The following is a 27,044-nucleotide window of genomic DNA, read 5'->3' on the forward strand; positions in this document are numbered from 1 at the left end:
TGAGAGAATGCCAAGAGTGCAAAGCTGTCATGAAGGCAAAGGGTGGCTACTTTGAAGAATCTCAAATATAAAATATATTTAGATTTGTTTAACACTTTTTGGTTACTACATGATTCCATACGTGTTATTTCATAGTTTTGATGTCTTCACGATTATTCTACATTCTACTTAGTATCAACACGATCCACTAGAAGTCAACTCCTCAGCTTTGAAGACGTCTTCACTATTATTGTACAATGTAGAAAATAACAAAAATAAAGAAAACCCCTTGAATGAGTAGGTGTGTCCAAACTTTTGACTGGTACTTTATATATTTACAAAAAAAAAATATGGGGGATTGGAAATAGTGCAGACAATTACATTGATGGAAGCTACAATCTATCTGTAAGCTGATCTACCCCCCCCAAAAAAAAAAAAGGATATGTCTCACTCTCTCGTATTGCGACCGTGTCCAGGTGCTGCAGAAGCTGGGCCCGGGTCTCCATGTCCCCTGCCAGGGTAAAGGTGTAGGCCAGCAGAGCAGTAGTGTAGGTGTTGGACAAATCACTGATGGAGTTCTTCAGGCAAGACAAACTGCCGTACAAAACAGGATTCTGGAGCACAAAATAACAGAGCAGCACATTAAGAGACATGTTAGCCTGGTCTCAGATCTGCTAACGGTAACACCTATTCTTATGCCTATTTCTTTGGCTATTTCCAGATAAAAATATTTTGTGGAGATGCTACTTACCGACACTGACATGTTGAGCTCCAGCATTGAAGCAGTGATGTAGGCCGTCAGTGTGACTTTATCTGTCACCCCACCCTATAAAACAATGTCAAAATACTACAATGTGTATTAAAATACAATTCTGTTGAAAGCATCATTCACAACTTCATGGCTGGTCTGATGAGACACACAACTACATCTTCTTCCATCTTCCTTAAGTTTATTATCAATTATACATTTGATAGCAATAAGTACCTTCATTCTGTTATTAAAGAGTTTCCCCAATCTGACAAAACACCCATGTTTGCCTTGCTGACTTTCCAACCAACTCATGCAATCTTTCATTTGCGCCGGGTCAATATAAATGAAAGACTGTGCTTTGCCAAAGGATCGCAAGACAAAAGCAGTCAGCCTGTGGAAAGAGAACTTGATTTGAATGTCCCGTCATAATACCCACATAAGGTTGTCATAAACATGACTTAGAGCTTGACCTTACATGCAATGACAGCTTATTTTAACTTATGTCACATCCATGGTCTGTCAGAGACAATGCCATTTGATTGGTCAATACTTAATTGAAACAAACAGTTATAATGTGTTTACCAGTAGTTGAAAAACACTATACTCACCAAGTATTCCCCGAGCCTTGTCCAAATGTGCTGTACGCACCATCAAAATGCTTGTAGTTCAGCTGCCTTTGGTAACCTGTCGGTGTGTTTTTAGAGTGAACAATAAAGTGACCAAATGTTTTTTATAGTCACTGAGTGTATGCCCTAAGTAGCACTCTATTCCGTATATAGTACACTACTTTTGCCAGGAAAAAATAAGTGCACTATGTAGGGAATAGGCAGGGTAGGGTAGATTACTTTCTAAAAGGTAATCCGTTACAGTTACTAGTTATCTGTCCATAATTGTCATCAGTAACATAAATTGTCGATTACCCAAACTCAGTAACGTAATCTGATTACTTTGTTACTTTTGGATGACTTTCCCCTTAAGAAGCATAGAAGATAAAGTATCCCTCAAACACATTTGGTGACTTGTGGTCAGAAATGCTCAGGTGAAACAAACTCAAACAGCCTTTTCAATGCTGAATTGAATGTCATTGAGGAAACAGAAAGGTGTCAATGTGTTTTTCAGCAAACATTCTTTCTGAATTTAAATTGGCAATAATCTAGATTTTGAAAAGTACCTGTAATCTGATTACAATATTTTAGCTGGTAGCTGATTACAATGACCCTTTTTTTTGGTCATCAGATTACATGGAACAGATTATAGATGTAATCAGTTACTCCCCAACCCTGGGCGTGCCATTTGGGATGCATCCTCAATATTCTCTGATCAAATTATTTCAGTGGGAAAACATCCCGAAGTCCCTACATGTGCTGGGTCAGTGATGCACTGTCGATAAGACACTGTGATGTCATCTCTGCTGGAGCTCTATCATTTACATGATAGCAGGGTCATAGTCATTAGGGCACACTGTGGTGAAACGTAAAAAAAATGTTATTCAATGAAAAAAAAAAGGTTCTGATTGGACAAATCCTGCCCTGTTTCAGTCAGTTTTCTTCCGTTTGGTGTCTAATCAATACGATCTATATGTTGAGGGACTCTTACCACTAGTGAGGAACGTGTTAGCCTTGTCTCGAATTGCTGGAGTGAGCTGCTCTGTGTTCCTCAGGTACTCGAGTATGTAGATATTGGGGGCGAGGAGGGCCATATTCTGCTCTCCACACCCATACGGCATCTGCAGCAGTCCATCCAGGTTCTTGAGGGCCCGACCCAGGATGTCCCCTACAGAGAAACATGGGACTTCTGTAAGACTGACCTCTTTAGCAAACAGCAGCATTATTGCTGGAGAAGGGTTGCTTTTCCCACCACTATGCCTCAAAAACTCACTACACCTCTAAATGATACAATGGTATATTACCCAGGACTGAGAGAGAAATTCGATCAGACCCATCTACCACATTCTTGGGGAGTTGCAGTTCCACCTCCTCTGTCAGAGTTTCTCCTGTGGACACAGATGATAAGATGAATGGAGATGATCAGTTCAATCAAAGTGAACATTCAACATTACTGACCAGTTGGACACAGCAACCAGTTGTAGGTGTCGGTCTTCTCTGTTCCCTCTGCCTGAGAGGAGAGGAGATTGTTTTCAGTCAAAGGCACTAGATGGTATCTGTACATCAGTAAGTTCCATAACAGCAGTAGACTACATACCTTCACTAGCAGGCTCTTTGTAACTGTGTCGATTCGTCCGCTCTCTGGTACGTTCACGATCTCATTGTCACATGCAGTGTGGGACTGGACAGCCTCTGCACTAACGGACACATTCACATCCCCTACACACACATTGACAGACAGAGCACAACACAGGTTACACAACATCCAATACGCTGACTGAGAATACACAACTCAGATTAACATCCATTCTGCTGTTTGAACAGTTGAATGGAGACTGGTGACTTACCCAGGACAGAGGGTGCCATTGTCCAACTAAAGGTCTTTCGTCCATTGGCACACAAGCATGATGAATACTGGACATCATTCAGGGGTGTGAGAGTGTAGTCTAAGGAAGGAGCCGCAGTCACAGAAACCTGCCCAAGAGGAACAATTGTAAGACAACATGGAAAACCAAAGACTGATACACTGGGTGTAATAAAAAATAAATAAACACTGACTAGGCAAACTGCAACAAAACACAACATTTTATACAACTCAAGAAACTCATGAAACAACTCAAGAAACGATCATGATGCAGTGCCGTACCATGATGCACTTGGACAGGTAGTTGAACACAGTGGCCTTCAGTTCAAAATGCTCTCCACGGATGATGGAGTAGGGCAGGGTGAGCTCTAGGAAGAAAGGCTGGAAGACAGTGATCTCCACAGGAGGAGCCAGACCGAAGCCGCCAGGGGCCAGGCAGAATGCCTCTGTCTCCCAGGTGGTGATGGTGTCTGGGACTGTAAGGGGAATGTCTAGTGTTCCAGATTCCCTGTCATAAAGAAGTCAAAGGTCAAACAGAAAGCCACTAAGTGAAAATAGAAACATTTAGCCAAATGGGTAAATTGAGCCACACTTGTTTCTAGGAACCCATACACAAAATGTATAATTTGACCAAATATTTAGTAAGAGGTAATCATTTGATGGAGTCTGTAAAGGAAGAAACCTCATGGAAAAAGTGGCAAGCAACTTATGTCCAAAAACAGATATTAATTTATTGTGTTTGAGGTTTCATGATCCTTGTATCTAAAGTAGATAATTAAGATTGTTCTATACATAATTTGGGGTCTCTACAAGCTACATCGAATGGATAGCACACTAGTTCCCAATTTGGAAATACTCACATTAATAAATAAAATAATGCTGTATTAGATTAATGTTTTTAAACGTTTTAAAATATCTAGTGTTAGGAGTGAAAGTAATCCAAAAGTAATAAAAGGCAATCGGATTACGTTACTCATTTTGAGTAATCGATTACATTGCTGATGAATTTATTTCTCAAGTACTGTAACGGACTACATTTTTCAAGTAATCCGCCCAACCCTTAATGCAAGAGGTTATCCCTGGGATATGACGTAACAGGCCTGGCCTGTGTTAAAAGTGTTTGTTTTTTTAAAGTACAAAGCGTTTGTTAGGTTTTATACTTGTGTTAAAAAATGCTTAAAACGCTTAAAAGACAAAGCTGTTGTGTTTGTGTTGAATTGTGTTTCGGAAATAGAGAGATATGAACCAAGTTACCATCCAACCGTTTTGCGCGCATAAAGTACGTCGGATAAACATTTTTATGGCCTGATGGAAACAGATCATTTGTCTGTAAAAATGTTCAATTGTTGACCCCAATAAATATGCTAGACAAGGTGGGACCTTTTTGTGTCAGTAAAACAAATTATGTGACAAATGGCGGTAGAAACGCTTTTATGCGCAAATATTGATATAATAACCATCATATCTAAGTAAAACTTGGAATCATGCGGTCCTCCCACTACGACTAGGGAAAGTATTAGGCTACAGATGAAATAAATTATGAAGAACTTCATAAGATGGTGAAAGTGCAAGGTGATGAGGTTGATGCTCTTTTAAAATAAATATTGAGGGTTTTATTCTGGTGACATGATGATGGATGCTTGGCCGTCATTTGACAAATAAAAATAATGTCCATAATAATCTCATCATATAGTAAATTTGATGGAAACATCTCTGGTGGGCAAATATGCATGTTGTGTTTATGCAGATTTAAAAAAATATTTGCATGGATATCTGTCCCCAATCGGATGGAAACCTAGCTATGGTTTAAAAAAGTAGTGGTAATATTTAATTCAGTACAGACATTTGTAGGCAGCTTACTTACCCTGTACTGTGGGGTAAGTTGTGCCAAGAGACTATTTTTTTGGGACAAGCTATGTTTACATTAATTCTGATTATTTCAGGGATACGCAACATCCTGAAATATATGAAGATATCTTTGGTAGAAAGAATACTATATTTCCCTTTACGGAGTGATGTTGACTGTAAAAAATGTATAAATTTACACCACGCACCTCTACTCTGTACTGCAGTTTAATGAGGTACAGGTTCCTAATCTGGACCACTAATGTATGTTTTGATATAGGCGGGTTGGTTGTTTTGCAACAAAACCGACACGTACGCAACTTATGGGGCAAAGCAGACAGGGTTGGCTTAGATTGTTGACAACAAGTAAACTATATTTTGCCTCCAAATGTTTATTGAAAACGTAAATACATTTGTACAATGAGAACTTGTATCTCAAATGCATCGTTACAGTTGTTGGTTAGCTAGCTAAAGAATTTTTGCCATATTAGCATAGACATGACTCAAAACATGGTATCAATAACAAGATACAACGAGCCATCGACTATTCTTCACATGGCAGGATCTTGTCATTGTTGCTAACTATCTGACCGTTCAGAATGATAACATCACACAGCCTTCTGCCTCAACGATGCACAAGCATTATTTTTGTGATGTCCTGCCATCCAATCTATAAGGCAACAGCCTCACTGTGCAGTGCTCTTACCCAACTTCCACAAGATCCCATATCCATGTCTCGGGAAGAACGTACGGAATGTCTGTATGGGTGGTGGAGCTGGAGCGGCACTAAATCCATCACCGGGTACTGCACCAGGTCCAGCTTGAACCATGCTCTTCGCGGCTATAGGTTTGGGTTCTTCTCTGTAGTATACTAAAACAAAACAGTCATTCTCGTGTTAGAATCAGCCTGGTCAAACCAGACTGAATGCCGCTTTCAACGGTGATGCGTGCAGTGTTCGGACTGGTTTAATCAGGTGATGGGTTCTGACTTCTAAACTTGAAAAAATGAAATATCCATATCACTGAGGGAGAGAGGGAATGTAGAACATTTCCATTCTGTGAGAACATGTTATTGTTAGACATCAGGAATCCCATGGGAAGGAGAAGGGCCACAGTCTGGTACAAGTCAACAGGACAGCCGTGAGTTGGGGAGGAGTGAGGTATTTGGGCTGAGATCAGGTCAGATGAATTGAGTAAGAACAGATATCACTAAAGTTCTGTCTAGCAACTGGCTGTTCCGATGTGTAAGGAGGAGACCCAGCATAGGAGGAAGGGTTAAATACCAATGCCTGTGGTGCCGAAGAGGATGTCGACGTTTTACATGCCCTCAATCAGCCCGACGAACCGGTGTCTGTATGTAGCCTCGCTACATTTATTGCCTCGCTACTGTATATAGTCTCACTACTATTATTTTTCACTGTCTTTTTACTGTTGTTTTTATTTCTTTACTCGCCTATTGTTCACCCAATACCTTTTTTGCACTATTGGTTAGAGCCTGTAAGTAAGCATTTCACTGTTCGGCGAACGTGACAAATAAACTTTGATTTGATTGTGCGATTTCGTTCATTTTTTCGCGTTTGTAATTTATACTTTAACTTATTTTGTACATAATGTTGCTGCTACCGTCTCTTATGACCAAAAATAACTTCTAGACATCAGAACTGGGATTACTCTCCACGGACTGGAAGAAGCTTTTTCCTTTAACGAGTCGAACGAGAAAGATATTCTCGTCATTTGCATGAATAAAAGATGGAGGAAAAGAGGACGCAGATCAGGTTGCCTTCTGAGAATCCGTAGGCGAGCGAATAAACTCCCAATTCCATCAATTCTTCTTGCTAACATGTAATCTTTGGAAAATAAAAATGGATGACCTATGATTACGATTATCCTACCAACAGGACATTAAGAACTATAATATATTATGTTTCACTGATGTTTCACTTCTGCACCGGCAGAACAGAGAAGCTACTTTTGGTAAGACAAGGGGTAGGGGTGTGTGTCGTTTTGTCATTAACAGCTGGTGCGCGATGTCTCATATTAAGGTCTTAACGCATTGCTCGCCTGAGGTAGAGTACCTTATGATAAGCTGTAGACCACACTATCTACCAAGAGAGTTCGGATCTGTATTATACGCAGCCATCTATTTACCACCACAGACCGATCTTGGCACTAAGACCACACTCAACCAACTATAAGGCCATAAGCAAGCAAGAAAATGCTCACCCAGAAGCGGTGCTCATAGTGGCCGGGGACTTTAATGCAGGCAAACTTAAATCAGTTTTAACACATTTTTACCAGCATGTCACATGTGCAACCAGAGGGGGAGAAAAACTCTAGACTACCTTTGCTCCACACGCTGAGATGCATACAAAGGATGCACGAGAGCACCAGCTGTTCCGGATGACTGTGTGATAACGCTCTCAGTAGCCGATGCGAGCAAGACCTTTTGAACAGGTCAACATTCACAAAGCAGCGGGTCCAGATGGATTACCAGGACGTGTACTCAAAGCATGCACTGACCAACTGACAAGTGTCATCACTGACATTTTCAACCTCTCCCTAACTGAGTTTGTAATACCAACATGTTTCAAGCAGACCACCATTGTCCCTGTGCCCAAGGAAGCGAAGGTAAGCTGCCTAAATGATTACCACCTGTAGCACTCACGTCGGTAGCCATGAAGTGCTTTGAAAGGCTGGTCATGGCTCACATCAACAGCATCCTCTCGGATACCCTAGACCCACTCCAATTTGCATACCGCCCCAACAGATCCACAGATGAAGCAATCTCAATCGCACTCCACACTGCCCTTTCCCACCTGGAAAAAAAGGAACACCTATGTGAGAATGATGTTCATTGACCACAGCTCAGCGTTCAACACCATAGTGCCCACGAACACGCATCACTAAGCTAAGGACCCTGGGACTAAACACCTCCATCTGTAACTGGATCATGGATTTCCTGACAGGCTATCCCAAGGTGGTAAGGGTAGGCAATAACACATCCACCACGCTGATCCTCAACACTGGGGCCCCTCAGGGGTGTGTACTTAGTCCCCTTCTGTACTCCCTGTTCAGCCACGACTGCGTGGCCAAACACGATTCCAACACCATTATTAAGTTTGCTGATGACACAACAATGATCACAACGATGAGACAGCCTATAGGGAGGTCGTCAGAGAACTGGTGCCAGGACAACAACCTCTCCCTCAATGTGAGCAAGATAAAGGAGCTGATCGTGGACTACAAGAAAAGGGGGTGCCGAACATGCCCCCATTAACATCGACGGGGCTGTAGTGGAGCAGGTCAAGAGTTTCAAGTTCCTTGGTGTCTACATCACCAACGATCGATCATGGTCCAAACACACAATGACAGTCGTGAAGAGGGCACGACAAAACCGTTTCCCCCTCAGGAGACTGAAAAGATTTGGCATGAGTCCCCAGATCCTCAAAAGTTCTACAGCTGCACCATCGAGAGCATCCTGCCTGACTGGTTGCATCACCGCCTGGTATGGCAACTTCTCGGCATCTTCAGTACATCACTGGGGCCAAGCTTCCTGCAATCGAGGACCTATATAATAGGCGGTGTCAGAGGAAAGCCCATAAAATTGTTATTGTGTTACTTTATCATTTTTTATTTTATTTGGTAAATATTTTCTTAACTCTTCTTGAACTGCACTGTTGGTTAAGGACTTGCAAGTAAGCATTTCACGGTAAGGTCTACACTTGTTGTATTCGGCGCATGTGATAAATAAAGTTTGATTTGATTTGTGTGGCTATGTCTTTGTCTGTTCAGCTGTCTGACCCTATGGTTGAATAAACTTGGCTTGAGCTTTTCATAGGTTCTAAACAACAGAGTAAAAACTAACACAAGCTATGTTAGAATAACAAAAACCATACATTTCCCAAGATTCACCAAAGACGTGGTAAGGAGGACATCTCACCATAGGGGCGATGGTACTCTTTCCCCTTGTAACTTAGGCAGGAAGGTACTCTTATAACCAAGTTAGTTGCCAGCTTCAGTCCTAGGTTCTACAAATATCAGAATCACAAACAAGAGAGTTCAAAATTAATGAATGTCTCCGTTTAATTTTTCTATTCTATATGTATTTTTGCCTCAAAAAGGCTATTTTAGAAATGTATAATTTAAGAAGATGAATGCATGGTAACGGAATGGTAACTGATTCTTATGAGAGGTGAAAACAGGCTTCAAGTTAAGAGAAAACAAGGAAGAAGTTACCTGAAAAACTTCAAAAGGTCCATTTCTGTCAGTTAGTCCATCTAGGTATAGTTTTAAATATCTCCTTGGTCTTACACGTAAACATGACACTGGATCTTCAAGCTCGTAGGGAATGTATGTTGTCTCCTTGACTGGTAACAAATCAAATATCTGGAATGAGATAATAAGGAGACGTGAAATGACCTTGTTCATTGGGCACCAAACAGAAGGCAGTGACTACTTGGACTTGTCTAATCAGAAATGCTCAATGTCAACAGTGAAAAGGCAACCCCGGGATGCTGGCCTTCTAGGCAGAGTTGCAAAGAAAAGCCATATCTCAGACTGGCCAATAAAAGTAAAATATTAAGATGGGCAAAAGAATATAGACACTGGACAGAGGAACTCTGCCTAGAAGACCAGCATCCCGGTCGCCAGCATCCCATCCCAGTCGCCTCTTCACTGTTGACATTGAGACTGGTGTTTTGCGGGTAATATTTAATGAAGCTGCCAGTTGAGGACTTGTGATGCGTCTGTTTCTCAAACTAGACACTAATGTACTTGTCCTCTTGCTGTGTACCGGGGCCTCCCACTCCTCTTTCTATTCTGGTTAGAGCCAGTTTGCGCTGTTCTGTGAAGGGAGTAGTACACAGCTTTGTACGAGATCTTCAGTTCCTTGGCAATTTCTCGCATGGAATAGCCTTCATTACCCAGAACAAGAATAGACTGATGAGTTTCAGAAGTCCTTTGTTTCTGGCCATTTTGAGCCTGTAATCAAACCCACAAATGCTGATGCTCCAGATTCTCAATCTCAACTAGTCTAAAGACGATAAGTTTTATTGTTTCTTTTTTTCTACTGTGTTATTGACTTGTTTATTGTTTACTCCATGTATAACTGTGTTGTTGTCTGTTCACACTGCTATGCTTTATCTTGGCCAGGTCGCAGTTGTAAATTAGAACTTGTTCTCAACTAGCCTACCTGGTTAAATAAAGGTGAAATATATATATTTTTTAAATCAGCACAACAGTTTTCAGCTGTGCAAATATAATTGCAAAAGGGTTTTCTAATGATCAATTAGCCTTTTAAAATGATAAACTTGGATTAGCTAACACAACGTGTCATTGGAACACAGGAGTGATGGTTGCTGATAATGGGCCTTTGTACACCTATGTAGATATTCCATTAAAAAATCTGCCATTTCCCGCTACAAGTCATTTACAACATTAACAATGTCTACATTCTATTTCTGATCAATTTGATGTTATTTTAATGGACAAAAAAAGTGATTCTGTCAAAAACAAGGACATTTCTAAGTTACCCCAAACTTTTGAACGGTAGTGTATGCTGCTGACTCATGTGAGTATAGTGTAGAGAATCATTGTACCATCTAAACCACTGTGAAATATTGGTGTTTCAGCTGTTTGAAGATGGTGTACAAAACCAAAAGTAAAATAGAAATAGCACACAGAACAGATATACTGCTTCTTAGACTTGCATTCACGTAGATCTATAACTCACATTTCCACTTTAAGTACCAATATGGATATGCTTTCCAGCACACCAAATGGCCCACTGTGAACAGACCCACTCCATATCTACTGTAGTCACTTCTTATTCCCCTGAAGCTGGTTGTTGTGGCCAGCACCACAAAAGCTGTTTATATGGTGGTATGACTGTTGACATTCACTTCAGTGAGCTCTGTTACCTTGTTAGCATCCAGCCTCTTCCCTGGTTCCATGATGTGAACACTCTTGTCCACAGCACTGAGGCCACAGAGGGAGCCGGGCTGGGCCGAGAGCTGCAGGGTGGTCTCCTCCCCTGGGACTGCTTTTGAGGGTGAGAACTCCACAAACACCTGGCACACAGGACATGCATAGGTGTACATGATACACCTTTAGTGTCTGTTGTAAATATGTACCATTTGTGTTAAAGTGGTCGCTAGCTAGCTCGCGTACTCCCTTTAGCGTCAGCATGAGCATTGTCGTCGGGAATGCATTACTATTTAGCATGCTTATTAGCGATTAGCATGTGTTAGCTTTTGTCTGTGGTGCTAGGCAATTTTCGGTTGTAGGTCGCTCATGCTTATTATGTTTTATAATGTGTTGATCTTTCTACATTGCTCTATTGTTTATTTGTGCATCTAGCATGTGTTTGGGTCCAGTTTAGTTTGTTGACATGCAAATAGGCATATTTTCCCATACTGTGCTATAGCCCAAGTTCTCCTATATTTTCTATTACAAAACCACAATTAACGTTAGTATCAGAGAGGGTGGTGTTGTATTTCTGTGTGTGGATCTTCATTAAACCCTAGAACTAGAACTACTGCTTCCTGCTCGTGTTCTGAACGGACACCTGTGGTGGTTGCTTCCAGTCTAAAATCCAGCACCTACGTTTTTATTGGTTCTTCGAATTCATAAACAACCCATATTTTTCACATACATACACACACACACACACCTTGTGTCTGAAGCATTTCTCAGTGGGAAAATTCATGCTGTGGGCGATTATAGCCTCGCTGGGTAGGATACTGTACACCAGGACCTGTACCAACGGCGTCATCTCTGGAACCACGGCCAACTTCAAGGTGACTTCACCCTCAGTTACTGCAAAGCAAGAGCATATCACACTGAGTACGTTTACATGCACCGTAATAATTCGATATTAAACGGATTATGGCTGAAAACAGATTATGCAATAGTCACCTTACTCTTTATCTTAATCGGTGTAAAGCCAAACTCAAAGAAAGCATACACCGATTAAAACACCAGGGGCATATAAAACGTTGGGTATGCACAAAATATGCCCCTAAACATGAATGCCCAGTTTTCACTCAAAAGTTGGTATTTATAAAAACTGAACTTGAAGTGGGAATGTGCCTATCCTCCTGTAAACTTCAGACCATGCCTACGCACAGTTTCTAGTGGTTGAAGTACTGCATTGCAAGATGGCAAAAGTAGCCTCGTGCAGGAATATATGACTCTTATTCATAACAAAAAACAGGTAGCTAAATATAATAATACTACTAATAATAATAATTTTCCCTTAGCGAGAAGAGCGAAAATCGATGTATTTTATCTTTGCGTTCTAAAAGATGCCCATTTCTAATGATTCATTTCATTACCATGATCATTGCAGAATAAATCCTCACCTTTTCTGGCTGTGATGGTTTCATAGGCTACCCACAAAATAGCCTATAGGCCTACAGCAAGTTAGGATAGGTTACTTGAATTTCTCAAACATAATACATATATCATGCAGAATAAATTCCTCACATTTTCTGGCCATAATGAGTTCATATTCCCGAAGTAGCCACACAAAGAAATTACCATGTGCATCGCACACGTAATTGGGCTTATTAGATGTGAAATTACAGTATAATAGCCTGTTTTTAAAACTTTTCGCATTGGACAGGGAGCGCGGTTTATAACATACAGTATTTAACAGGTGAACAGCAGTTGATTGTTTGTATTGAAGTGTGTAGGCTACCACTAAGTAGGCCTACTGTTTTCATTTTAGACAATGTTTCAGAATTCGTGAGCTGTGCAGCATATTTATGTTTAGAGAAAAATTATGCAAAACATTGCATTCAAACGATATTTTTATTTAAGCTTTATTTAACCAGGTATGCCAGTTGAGAACAAGTTCTCATTTACAACTGCGACCTGTGATCTGTTTAGAGGTCCACAACAATTTTCAATTGGTTTTGTCTTTCAGAAATGGCCTGGTAGATTACAGCAAATGTCACTGCAAAATAAATCATTCTGGCAACACCTCCAAAGACATTTGATCAAGTTCAACATGACTATTTCCTGTAGCTACTGTCTTGGCCTAATTCCAATACCTTAAAAGGTGAACGAGGAGCGTTTTCTAGGAGGAGTTATAATGCTTGTTGATTCGCGCACAGATTTATAACAGGTCTGATGTATAATCAGAAACATGCTTATGTATGGCATGCACCAAGTTTATGTATCTCAATATTTGTGTGTGTATGTGCAGTCTTTTCAGAAATGGTGCACGCAGATATTTAGTGTTAAATTTACGCAACGGTTATGAATGAGGCCCCTGGTTTTCTGTACAATCATTCAAATTATTAGTATTTGTAAATACCTTATTCGGTGATGCAAACATGTAAACACCTTAATGGTGTTCCAGCAGTGTATTTGATCTGCTCATGTGCTAGCACCAGCCGAGCGATCTGCCTTCTTTAGCGCAAGGGAAGTGAGTTTGAATGTATGTCGTTTTCACATACACACTTTAAATGTCTGAACTGAGAATCAAGTATGCTTCCCAAAAATAGCATGGTGGCTGTGGTAAAAGTTTATTTTGAACTTGGCTGAACATTTATTTATCAGTAGCCTGATTTCAGACTTCCATGTTAACAGGATTATTAGGGAAAGTGTTCTTCTTGCAAAGCATGTAAACGTTTTAATCTAAGTGTTACATTAATCTGCCTAGCCACAATAATCGCATTATTGTGCGCATGTAACCTTACACACTGTCATTGTCATCAAGCACCTCCCAGTAGGTCCATAATTACTTAATACATCATCCTCACCAGGACTCCCCTGCTGTACAGTAACCTTCATATGTCCATGCTGAAGTATCGCCCCTCTGGATAAGGCCTGGAGGAGGGAAAAACAGTTTCCCCATCAAGTCAGGATTAAGGAGATGATGAGGAGTATTGGTGTTGTATAGGGACATCCTTCCTTTAAAGGTGAGAGGCTGGGACTATGTCTGAAATGACCCTGTTCAAAATAGTGCACTATGGAATAGGGTGCCATTTCGGATGCACCCTGGGTTTGCAGCTTGTCACAACTTGTTTCTGGTTCTACTCACCAGGTAGATGACATCCACGGAGCCCTTTGGGACGGTCTCCCCTACGATAGCATACTGGATGGTGATTGACACTTCCTCCCCACATGCCAGTGGTTTCTCCACCTTCTGAATAGCCAGAGAGCTGGATGTTTTACTGTGAGGGCAGTGGTCCGGATCAGTGAGAGTACGTGGTGCCCCCTGTTGAAATAGGGGACCCTGTATCTAGTGTTCTCTGCTTCTGGTGTGTTGCTAACCTGGAAAGCAACAGAGGGAAGAGAGAGTATAACGAAAGGCCCAATCCCAAATCAACCCTTAGAGCACCACCTCACCCTCTGATAGGATAGGTGGAAGTTTCACCATATTGCTTATTATACCAATGGAATCTTCTCAGATCTCCACAAGAGCATGATAGACCTCAGGGTGTAGGGTCAATGGGGTGATTTGGGATTGAGCATAAAGAGTCTCAGAATCTTTCAAAACCTTAGAAGGAATCATACTTACTATGAGCTTAATATCCTCTTTGGGCATAGTGGTTGTGTTGAGGGAAAAACTGGCAACACCATGACTGTCCGTGGTTAGGTTCTGGAGACGATGTGAGGACCAGCCTTTCTTCTCCAACAGGTAGACTAACATGTCAGAGATAGGTGTGTTGTTGAAGTGAACAACGTTTATCTGAGGAAAAAAGGAGTAATGTCATGCTCATCTGTTTGTCACTGTTACCTACCATTAGTAGTTAAGTAAACAGGAATGTCAAAGAACAAATGGCATCCACAATTCAACAAAGTACAAGGAACAATAACACTGGATCTGGACTTACCTTGCCCTCGATAATTGATCCATGCTCATAGATTTTGGGTGTGTCGACAAACGTGAGTTTTCCAATCACATAGGAGAGCGCTATGTGTTTTTTCTCTGACCGTGTAATACCTGTCAAAGGAAAACAAATGAGAATAGGATGGTTTATTTAACAAGAACACATGCCACCATGATGCACAATTACAGTTCACAATGCAGAAGTCAATTGCAGTGCAGTTTACACAATATTTTAAAACATGATGAAAAACATGTATACAGTGGGACAAAAAATTTAGTCAGCCACCAATTGTGCAAGTTCTCCCACTTAAAAAGATGAGAGGCCTGTAATTTATCATAGGTACACTTCAACTATGACAGACAAAATGAGAAGAAAAAGAAAAAAATCAAGAAAATCACATTGTAGGATTTTTAATTAATTTATTTGCAAATTATGGTGGAAAATAAGTATTGTCAATAATAAGTTTCTCAATACTTTGTTATATACCTTTTATGGCAATGACAGAGGTCAAACGTTTTCTGTAAGTCTTCACAAGGTTTTCACACACTGTTGCTGGTATTTTGGCCCATTCCTCCATGCAGAGCTCCTCTAGAGCAGTGATGTTTTGGGGCTGTTGCTGGGCAACATGGATTTTCAACTCCCTCCAAAGATTTTCAATAGGGTTGAGATCTGGAGACTGGCTAGGCCACTCCAGGACCTTGAAATGCTTCTTATGAAGCCACTCCTTCGTTGCCCGGGCGGTGTGTTTGGGATCATTGTCATGCTGAAAGACCCAGCCACGTTTCATCTTCAAGGCCCTTGCTGAAGGAAGGAGGTTTTCACTCAAAATCTCACGATACATGGCCCCTTTCATTCTTTCCTTTACACGGGTCAGTCGTCCTGGTCCCTTTGCAGAAAAACAGCCCCAAAGCATGATGTTTCCACCCCCAAGCTTCACAGTAGGTATGGTGTTCTTTGGAAGCAACTCGGCATTCTTTGTTCTCCAAACATGACGAGTTGAGTTTACCAAAAGTTATATTTTGGTTTCATCTGACCATATGACATTCTCCCAATCTTCTTCTGGATCATCCAAATGCTCTCTAGCAAACTTCAGACGGGTCCCCCTGTGTGGTTCTGGGATTTTTGCTCACCGTTCTTGTGATCATTTTGACCCCACGGGGTGAGATCTTGCGTGTAGCCCCAGATCGAGAGAGATTATCAGTGGTCTTGTATGTCTTCCATTTCCTAATAATTGCTCCCACAGTTGATTTCTTCAAACCAAGCTGCTTACCTATTACAGATTCAGTAATCCCAGCCTGGTGCAGGTCTACAATTTTGTTTCTGGTGTCCTTTGACAGCTCTTTGGTCTTGGCCATAGTGGAGTTTGGAGTGTGACTGTTTGAGGTTGTGAACAGGTGCCATTAATACAGGTAACAAGTGAAGGACAGAGGAGCCTCTTAAAGAAGAGGTACACAGGTCTGTGAGAGCCAGAAATCTTGCTTGTTTGTAGGTGACCAAATACTTATTTTCCACCGTAATTTGCAAATAAATTCATTAAAAATCCTACAATGTGATTTCTGTTTTTTTCTCATTTTGTCTGTCATAGTGGAAGTGTACCTATGATGAAAATTACAGGCCTCTCTCATCTTTTTAAGTATGAGAACTTGCACAATTGGTGGCTGACTAAATACTTTTTGCCCCACTGTATATAACATTATGGTGTAGCACCGAAGGTCAAACACAGGTCTCCACAATCTAATTAAACATATTGACATCATGCCTTTCACTCTCAATTCAAAAAATGTGTTGTCATTTGATTGCAGGCAAATGTTGTCATCACTTTTCCCAACTCCAAATTCTTGTGATAAATGACTTGCCTGTCCCCTCCTCTTCTACTTTTGCATTAAAACTAAACCTGTCTATGAGCATTTTCTCTCCACCATTCTTTGTGAAAATGGACATGTTGAAGACATGAGAAGCACAGCCAGTTTGGTCCATCTGGGAAAAGCAAGCAGAACCACAGACATTAAGAACTGATTTAATCACATTAAAATGTAATATGTTGGTAAAGACAATTATACTGATGATAGTTTCTTCAGGAAAGCATACAGACCTCTATTGACTCTTTGTGGCAGGGGGCTGTATAATCAGGAACTACTTGTTGAGTTTCCACATCAAATCTCATTGATATCAATACATTGTTCCTTAAAGGTCGGCACAACTCTACCTCTGCTTTTCCAGGTACAGGCTGTCCATACGTGTATCTGATTTTATTTCATAATGAAAAGCATCAAAAACATCATAGATTTCCTACTTAGAGAGACTTAGTATATTATAAACCTCATATGAGACATTACAAAGGCTCATACATGCTGCTTACAACAAGTTAAAATGCATTATACCTGCAGTCTTTAAGTCAAGTACTTTCAACATTGTCAATGCATCTAGACCTGTATTGATAAAGTTGCCGGCTGCGACAGAGCCTGGGCGCGAACCCAGAGTCTCTGGTGGCACAGCTAATGCTGCAGTGCAGCGCTCTAGACCACCCGAGAGGCCCAAATACATTCATATTTAAGTATTTGTTTCCAAATACACTATTTTAAATACCCCTAGGACCAAACAGACATGGGTTGAAATGTATGGAGTATTAAAGTATTTGGATTTCCAAATAAATTCCAATACTGAATTACTTATATTTTTTATTCAACTAGGCAAGTCAGTTAAGAACAAATTGTTATTTACAATGACTGCCTGCCCTGACCAATTGTGCTCCACGTTATGGGACCAATCACAGGCAGATGTGATGCAAACTGGATTTGTACCAGGTACAGCAGTCACACCTCTTGCACTGACATGCAGTGGCTTAGACCACTGCGCCACTCGGTAAATACTTATTTTGAGATGTATGCAAAAGTAATTAAAATAATTAAATTAGTATTTGACTCAAAGTCTGCATTCGTGTAATGCGATTAATTAGACAGTGACATTAGTGGAGTTACACATAACAACAGTGCATTGCAAAACGACGATAGTGTAGACTCACGTTGCACACACTTCTAATTTATACTCCTCTTGAACAATGCTGATCTCATCGGTGAGGTTCATTTTGATCTCAAACTTTGGCAAAACTAGATATAATAGAACAGCAGTTAACTCATGAATGTTCCTGGATTGTGTTTTAATGATTCATCTGCCAGATCCATAATATTACCGAGCATGAAAGGTAAATAAAGAAGCTCAACTTACCATATTTTTCTACCTTGAAGTTATGGTATATTTTGTTATCACCAATCCACACTACAATAGCATAGGATCCTACGGGTGCTTCAGAGTTCAGGGGGTGAGAAAGCTGCAGAATGTTGCCGCTAGATGATGTATTGACCCACTGTCCAATCCTGTTCTGACGAATATCCTGTTTATTCATAGAACAAGGGACACATTTAGCAGGGCACAAGACTGTGGAACGTTCAGATACAAACATGTTATGTAAGCCAAACATGCCTGTCTGACATGTAGAATAAGGAGTCACGTCAGTTCTATTCATGACATTTCTATCTGCAATGTTCTGAAGTTTGCTTACTGAAGGTGGCCCAGATGTGTTCACATAAAGCTGATATGGAGGCTTCTGGTAACTGCCATGTGGAAATGAATGATGACCTACCTAGCTGGTGGAGTCATCGTCTTATCATGTTGTAGTATTTTTGACAAGACTAATAAGGGTCTTACCTCAAGTTCCACAACATTGTACTGTGAAGGACAAAGACAACAGGTTGGTTAATGTTTTATGAATAACTAAAATTCCCCCAAAATGAACTGAGGAGCAAAGCTGTCTACAACTATAGGAATTAGGCAGGTGCTTGGGTTTGTCTCCTCAACTAAATATCACAAGTAGCATTTGCACTGGGACTTTAATATAAATTCAGTAGATTAATTCAATCTCAGGAAAAAAATCCCATACATTCCAATCTGACCTACAGTAAATTAATTGAAAATCCCATGTCCTGTGGTGAATGTTTAAGGACCTAAAATACACACACGCAGGTTTATTTAGAGAACCTCTGCAGAACCTTTGCACTGAGTGCTATGGGTCTCAAATGTTTGTGGAGCCTTATCAAGCAAACATGGCCTAAAGATTTGGATTTTGCCCCATAGTTGTTCAAAACATTTCCCATTTCCAAAGTCTTATTGTTCATGGAGTACTAACGAGATGTGTATAACATGTTGTGGCTAGTTGATTACTGAATTAAAATAACCATTTACAGTATATTGTCCATCATAAGCCTTGTCCCTGTCCATAAGGCAGGAGCCTATGTCCTGTTTCTGTAGAGTGAAGGAGCCTGGACAGGATGCTAGTCTATTGCTGGGCATTAACCTCAATCCATCTCCTTAATGTTCAGTGCCAAGTAGAGGCATCTGATCCCGTTCTTTGGTAAGGCTCGACACCCTAAATCTTCCATTCTCAAGGAGGACACTAACCACAAGGCCGTAGAGTTGAGTTGGTTGGACAATATCGTACATAGTGTTACATGATACCTGATTGCTACATCTATCAGACAGTAATGTGAAACAATCCTTGAGATTGTTTTACTAGCTCTTAAACGCTAGTAAAACCAAATGCATGCTTTTCAACTGATCGCTGCCTGCACCCGCATGCCCGACTAGCATCACCACCCTGGATGGTTCCGACCTTGAATATGTGGACATCTATAAGTACCTAGGTGTCTGGCTAGACTGCAAACTCTCCTTCCAGACTCATATCAAACATCTCCAAACAAAAATCAAATCAAGAGTCGGCTTTCTATTCCGCAACAAAGCCTCCTTCACTCACGCCGCCAAGCTTACCCTAGTAAAACTGACTATCCTACCAATCCTCGACTTCGGCGATGTCATCTACAAAATGGCTTCCAACACTCTACTCAGCAAACTGGATGCAGTATATCACAGTGCCATCCGTTTTGTCACTAAAGCACCTTATACCACCCACCACTGCGACTTGTATGCTCTAGTCGGCTGGCCCTCGCTACATATTCGTCGCCAGACCCACTGGCTCCAGGTCATCTACAAGTCCATGCTAGGTAAAGCTCCGCCTTATCTCAGTTCACTGGTCACGATGGCAACACCCATCCGTAGCACGCGCTCCAGCAGGTGTCTCACTGATCATCCCTAAAGCCAACACCTCATTTGGCCGCCTTTCGTTCCAGTACTCTGCTGCCTGTGACTGGAACGAATTGCAAAAATCGCTGAAGTTGGAGACTTTTATCTCCCTCACCAACTTCAAACATCAGCTATCTGAGCAGCTAACCGATCGCTGCAGCTGTACATAGTCTATTGGTAAATAGCCCACCCATTTTCACCTACCTCATCCCCATACTGTTTTTATTTATTTACTTTTCTGCTCTTTTGCACACCAATATCTCTACCTGTACATGACCATTTGATCATTTATCACTCCAGTGTTAATCTGCAAAATTGTAACTATTCGTCTACCTCCTCATGCCTTTTGCACACATTGTATATAGACTCCCCCTTTGTTTTCTACTGTGTTATTGACTTGTTAATTGTTTATTCCATGTGTAACTCTGTGTTGTCTGCTCACACTGCTATGCTTTATCTTGGCCAGGTCGCAGTTGTAAATGAGAACTTGTTCTCAACTAGCCTACCTGGTTAAATAAAGGTGAAATAAAAAGATTCTTCTGTATTTGTCTTTTTTTAAGTAGTTGAGATACTGATCTAAATGAAGATGAAATAGACGTCATTGTTTTCAATATTCAATCATTTTCAAGACTCACCAGCTGATTGACAGGGCTAAAATTGGTATCCAAGGTGATCACTCTAAACTGCACTGTAAAAAGACAATGAAAAGACAAAGACAAGCACTCAATGAGAAATTTAGAAGCATAATTTAGCAAGACAAACTTTTGACAGCTACTTTGGATAGTATTTTACACTGTTGGTACTATAAGGCCCCAATTCAATCAATTGCAGTTAAAGGAAAACTGCACGGAGTTCGCTGAAAATATTTACACTATCAATATAAGTTGACTGAGAACACATTCTCATTTACCGCAACGACCTGGGGAATAGTTACAGGGGAGCGTAGGAGTGATGAATGAGTCAATTGGAATCAACGGATAATGTCCAGGAGAAGAACAGTTTGTAACATGTGATATGTTGGCTCAAATGCCAGCGTACATATTCTGAGTGAACCCACAGCGGATTTGTTCTTTATCTGCACCTGATGGTGCTGTTTCAAGTGTCTCTGGGATGACAGAGCAAAACATCATAGAAACATGCTCCCACCTAATTGTCCTGTTTCTTAGCAAGGAGACTAATTGTGTAGGTCACTGGCTCTGTGTAAAATTACCTGTTTGTCCTGGATTGTAGATTGGTTTATCCGTTTGGATGAATGTCATCGGACTGTAGGGTTTGATCATGACCTTTCTCTCCTCTGTCGATAGAAACGTTTCACCTCGAACCTCCACCTTAAAGTTTTGCACTTGGTCATTCTCCACCTGAGGGGCCTGTCAGTGAGACAATGAACCAATGACATATGATCCAGTGTGGCTTAGTTGGTAAGAACGTGCTGCAACAATGTCAAGGTTGTGAAGATTCAATCACTTCTCCTTTCATCAGTGTGTTTTTAAAATTATTTTTCTTTAGTACTTAATGTCATCTTTTTTATGTAAAATTTCAGCCAGAATTCCAGAAAAGCCACCACATTGATATCTCCCATCAAATAAGATAGCATTGCACTAAAATGAAGAGATGCATCACAAAGCTGAGAAGTACTGTATACTCTTATTGGAATGGTTCTGGATGTCGACCAGTGCTGGCTGACCTGAAACTGGAAGCAGCGATGAAACTCTTGGTCAGAACTCTCTTGGAGAAGAATTTTGCTCTGCTCATCAACAATCAGAGATATGGTCATGACCAGGGTCTCGTTGGGCTGCAGAAGACTGGCACAAAGCTTGGCCTCTGAGCCTGCCTGGATCACTGCAGGAATGGCTACCATGTAAACCCTAGAGAGAACATATGCCAGCACAGCAGCAAACATACAGGAAAATCAGTACAAAATGAGAGTGCACCTCTAAACAAGAAACTACAGATGTAGGATCTTAATTTCACAAGTATTGTTATAGCAAAATAATCCTGCAGCAACACGATTTGAATGTTTTGTCCATAATGTTGCTTGATATGTGATTCCGCAATTATCTGGACAAAAGTAGGCTACAGGTTGCATGAAAAGTGCAATGCACTAACACATAATATGTGTATTATTATTATTTAAGTAGTCATAATATTATCATAATATGTGTTAGTGCAGGTTTTCAATTAATTTATGTCAAACACAATGCTCGTCTGCATTTCCTGCGGCGCCATGCAGGTAAAATGTGTGTACAGAGTACATGTAACAACAAAATAAACACGTTTATTTTGTCCTCCAAAGAGGAGGGGTGGGCCAAAAAATAATAATAATACTAATTAAGATAAAAAAATAAAGATTCCTTTTTAAAAGCCTATACTTATAGGTGAAATACACAGAACAAATATCCGCAGAAAGGGTAGATGAAAAACAGTTCTAAATTTGCTCAGGACGAGATCTGATTACTAAATTCTAACTGACTGTGCAGATTTACTTACGGTCTTGGAGTTTCTTGACAGACACAAAACCAGTGAAAGCAGGCAAAGAATATCCATCTCCAAACGTGAAGCCCAGAAGGAACCATGACTCAATGAGAGAAATAAAAAACACCAAGTCAGCCTATGTCCCAGTATTCCTACTGGCAAGACTTCCCTACTGCACTGTGTAGAGTACAAGCAGGGGAACTGGTGTAGCCAGGTTGAATGATTGAAGTTAAAGCCTTGTGAATGTTTGACCAATTTGTGTCAACAACAGTGATTTTCAGTGATTGGCAGATTCTCTGGCATGGAGACTACACATGCACCATCAATATACATACAGTACAGTGCAGGACATTGGCTTGCACTATGACCTGATTACATCTCAATAGTTTGCATGCAATGCCTGTTTTTTACTTTGTCCATATTAAAAATATATATATATTTAACTTGGCAAGTCAGTTGAGAACATCTTATTTACAATGATGGCCTACCAGGGAACAGTGTTTTAACTGCCTTGTTCAGGGAAGAATGACAGATTTGTACCTTATCAGCTCGGGGATTCAATCCTGCTACCTTTCGGTTACTGACCCAACGCTCTATCCACTAGGCTACCTGCCGCCCCTTTATAATATACAGTGGGTTAAAAATTATTGGATCCCTTGATAAAGATGACCAAAAAAGACTATAAATGAAAATAATATAAATACATATTACAAACATTGAGCTACAGTGGCAAGAAAAAGTATGTGAACCCTTTGGAATTACCTGGATTTCTGCATAAATTGGTCATAAAATTTGATCTGATCTTCATCTAAGTCACAACACTAGACAGACAGTCTTTTTAAACTAACAACACACAAACAACTATACGTTTTCATGTCTTTATTGAACACACCGTGTAAACATTCACAGTGCAGGGTTGAAAAAGTATGTGAACCCTTTGGAATTACCTGGATTTCTGCATAAATTGGTCATATAATTTGATCTGATCTTCATCTAAGTCACAACACTAGACAGACAGTCTTTTAAACTAACAACACATAAACAACTATACGTTTTCATGTCTTTATTGAACACACCGTGTAAACATTCACAGTTTAGGGTGGGAAAAGTATGTGAATCCTTGGATTTAAAAACTGGTTGACCCTTCTTTGGCAGCAATAAACTCAACCAGATGGTTTCTGTAGTTGCGGATCAGACCTGCACAACGGTCAGGAGAAATGTTGGACGATCCATCTTTACAAAACTGTTTCAGTTTAGCAGTATTCTTAGGATGTCTGGTGTGAACTGCTCTCGAGGTCATGCCACAGCATTTTAAATCGGGTTGAGGTCAGGACTCTGACTGGGCCACTCCTGAAGGTGTATTTTCTTCTGTTGAAACCATTCTGTTGATGATTTACTTCTGTGTTTTGGGTCGTTGTCATGTTGCATCACCCAACTTCTGTTGAGCTTCAATTGGCGGACAGATAGCCTTACATTCTCCTGCAAAATGTCTTGATAAACTTGGGAATTCATTTTTCCGTCGATGATAGCAAGCTGTCCAGGCCCTGAGGCAGCAAAGCAGCCCCAAACCATGATGCTCCCTCCACCATACTTTACAGTTGGGATGAGGTTTTGATGTTGGAGCGCAGTGTCTTTTTCTCCACACATAGTGTTGTGTGTTCCTTCCAAGCAACACAACTGTAGTTTCATCTGTCCACAGAATATTTTGCCAGAAGCACAGTTGAACATCCAGGTGCTCTTTTGCAAAATTCAGACGTGCAGCAATGTTTTTTTTTGGACAGCAGTGGCTTCTTACGTGGTGTCCTCCCATGAACACCATTCTTGTATAGTGTTTTACGTATCGTAGACTCGTCAACAGAGATGTTAGCATGTTCCAAAGATTTCTGTACGATTTTAGCTGACACGCTAGGATTCTTCTTAACCTCATTGAGCATTCTGCCCGTTGCTCTTGCAGTCATCTTTGCAGGACAGCCACTCCTAGGGAGAGTAGCAACAGTGCTGAACTTTCTCCATTTATAGACAATTTGTCTTACCGTGGACTGATGAACATCAAGGCTTTTAGAGATCATTTTGTAACCCTTTCCAGCTTTATGCAAGTCAACAATTCTTCTGGGATCTCTTTTGTTCGAGGCATGGTTCACATCAGGCAATGCTTCTTGTGAATAGAAAACTCAAATTTTGTGAGTATTTTTTTATAGCACAGGGCAGCTCTAACCAACATCTCCAATCTCTTCTCATTGATAGGACTCACATACTTTTCCCAACCTACACTGTGAACGTTTAAATGATGTACTCAAAGTGCTTTGAAAGGCTGGTAATGGCTCACATCAACACCATTATCCCAGAAACCATAGACCCACTCCAATTTGCATACCGCCCAAACAGATCCACAGATGATGCAATCTCGATTGCACTCCTCACTGCCCTTTCCCACCTGGACAAAAGGAACACTTATATGAGAATGCTATTCATTGACTACAGCTCAGCGTTCAACACCATAGTACCCTCAAAGCTCATCACTAATCTAAGGATCCTGGGACTAAACACCTCCCTCTGCAACTGGATCCTGGACTTCCTGACAGGCCGCCACCAGCTGGTGAGGGTAGGTAGCAACACATCTGCCATGCTGATCCTCAACACTGGAGCTCCCCAGGGGTGCGTGCTCAGTCCCCTACTGTACTCCCTGTTCACCCACGACTGCATGGCCAGGCACGACTCCAACACCATCATTACGTTTGCAGACGACACAACAGATGTAGGCCTGATCAACGACGAGACAGCCTATAGGGAGGAGGTCAGAGACCTGGCCGTGTGGTGCCAGGACAACAACCTTTCCCTCAACGTGATCACGACAAAGGAGATGATTGTGGACTACAGGAAAAAGAGGACCAAGCACGCCCCCATTCTCATCGACGCGGCTGCAGTGGAGCAGGTTGAGAGCTTCAAGTTCCTTGGTGTCCACATCACCAACAAACTAACATGGTCCAAGCACACCAAGACAGTCATGAAGAGGGCATGACAAAACCTATTACCCCTCAGGAGACTGAAAAGATTTGGCATGGGTCCTCAGATCCTCAAAAGGTTCTACAGCTGCACCATCGAGAGTATCCTGACTGGTTGCATCACTGCCTGTTATGGAAACTGCTCGGCCTCTGACCGCAAGGCACTACAGGGGGTAGTGCGAACGGCCCAGTACATCACTGGGACCAAGCTTCCTGCCATCCAGGACCTCTATAGCAGGCGGTGTCAGAGGAAGGCCCTAAAAATTGTCAAATACTCCAACCACCCTAGTCATAGACTGTTCTCTCTGCTACCGCATGGCAAGTGGTACTGGAGCACCAAGTCTAGGTCCAAGAGGCTTCTAAACAGCTTCTACCCCCAAGCCATAAGACTCCTGAACATCTTGTCAAATGGCCATCCAGACTATTTACAGTGCCCCCCACACACACCCTCTTTACACCACTGCTACTCTCTGTTGTCTTCTATGCATAGTCACTTTAATAACTCTACCTACATGTACATACTACCTCAAATAACCGGTGCCCCCGCACATTGACTCTGTAACGGTACCCCCTGTACATAGTCTCGCTATTGTTATTTCACTGCTGCTCTTTAATTACTTGTTACTTTTAGCTCTTATACTTATCTGTATTTTTTTAAACCGCATTGTTGGTTAGGGGCTCGTAAGTAAGCATTTCACTGTAAGGTCTACACCTGTTGTATTTGGCGCATGTGACTAATAGCATTTGATTTGATTTGAACTAGACAAAAACATCAAGAGGACCATGACACAACGTTCTAAGAACATCCTAAAAACATTCTTGGGAACATCCCTGGAACAAACCTGGAACAGCAAAAACTTGGACCATGACTGTTTAAATTGAATTAATGTAAATTATGCATTTTAAAGTAAAGTATTCTCATTGATGTGATCACGTGAATTTCATGTTTTTTTTTTTGTAATAACGGAACCACAGATCAAGCAACATTATGGACTAAACGGTCAAATCCTGTTGCTACAGGATAATTTTTCTATGACAATACTTGTTACGGCTTTCTTCCGTCGAAGGAGAGTCGGACCAAAATGCAGCATGGTTAATTCGATACATCTTTAATGAATGATGAAACGAACAATACAAAAACGTAACGTGAAAACCGAAACAGCCTAAACTGGTGCAAACTAAACACAGAAAGACAGGAACAAACACATAGTGAAACCCAGGCTACCTAAATATGGTTCCCAATCAGAGACAACAAGAATCACCTGACTCTGATTGAGAACCGCCTCAGGCAGCCATAGACTATGCTAGACACCCCTACTCAGCCACAATCCCAATACCTACTAAAACCCCAATACAAAAACACAACACAAAATAAACCCATGTCACACCCTGGCCTGACCAAATAAATATATAAACACAAAATACAAAGACCAGGGCGTGACAATACTGGTCAAATTAAGATCCTACATTACATCTGTAGTTTCTTGTTTAGAGGTGCCCTATCATTTTGTACAGATTTTCCTGTGTGTGTATGGTCTCTGTAGTGTTTAC

At 41.0% G+C, this 27,044-nt stretch overlaps 1 protein-coding gene across 1 annotated transcript in view; it reads right to left on the reverse strand.

Moving 5' to 3' along the window:
- LOC121839159 (alpha-2-macroglobulin-like) overlaps window positions 1-18,289 on the reverse strand; it is a 33,295-nt gene extending 15,006 nt beyond the window's left edge. The window contains 25 exon segments of the mRNA XM_042296555.1: window positions 431-593; window positions 731-805; window positions 965-1,121; window positions 1,339-1,414; window positions 2,327-2,503; window positions 2,640-2,723; window positions 2,794-2,845; window positions 2,933-3,054; window positions 3,183-3,309; window positions 3,482-3,707; window positions 5,751-5,781; window positions 5,784-5,915; window positions 8,985-9,072; window positions 9,281-9,430; window positions 10,963-11,112; window positions 11,715-11,860; window positions 13,813-13,879; window positions 14,094-14,236; window positions 14,239-14,326; window positions 14,574-14,744; window positions 14,890-14,999; window positions 16,743-16,863; window positions 16,979-17,129; window positions 17,909-17,993; window positions 18,112-18,289. Of these exon segments, the coding sequence (XP_042152489.1) occupies window positions 431-593; window positions 731-805; window positions 965-1,121; window positions 1,339-1,414; window positions 2,327-2,503; window positions 2,640-2,723; window positions 2,794-2,845; window positions 2,933-3,054; window positions 3,183-3,309; window positions 3,482-3,707; window positions 5,751-5,781; window positions 5,784-5,915; window positions 8,985-9,072; window positions 9,281-9,430; window positions 10,963-11,112; window positions 11,715-11,860; window positions 13,813-13,879; window positions 14,094-14,236; window positions 14,239-14,326; window positions 14,574-14,744; window positions 14,890-14,999; window positions 16,743-16,863; window positions 16,979-17,129; window positions 17,909-17,993; window positions 18,112-18,289 (3,070 nt within the window).
- Between the last annotated feature and the right edge of the window lie 8,755 nt (window positions 18,290-27,044).

The sequence above is a fragment of the Oncorhynchus tshawytscha genome, linkage group LG14 (assembly GCF_018296145.1).
Source record: "Oncorhynchus tshawytscha isolate Ot180627B linkage group LG14, Otsh_v2.0, whole genome shotgun sequence".
Classification (NCBI taxonomy): domain Eukaryota; kingdom Metazoa; phylum Chordata; class Actinopteri; order Salmoniformes; family Salmonidae; genus Oncorhynchus; species Oncorhynchus tshawytscha.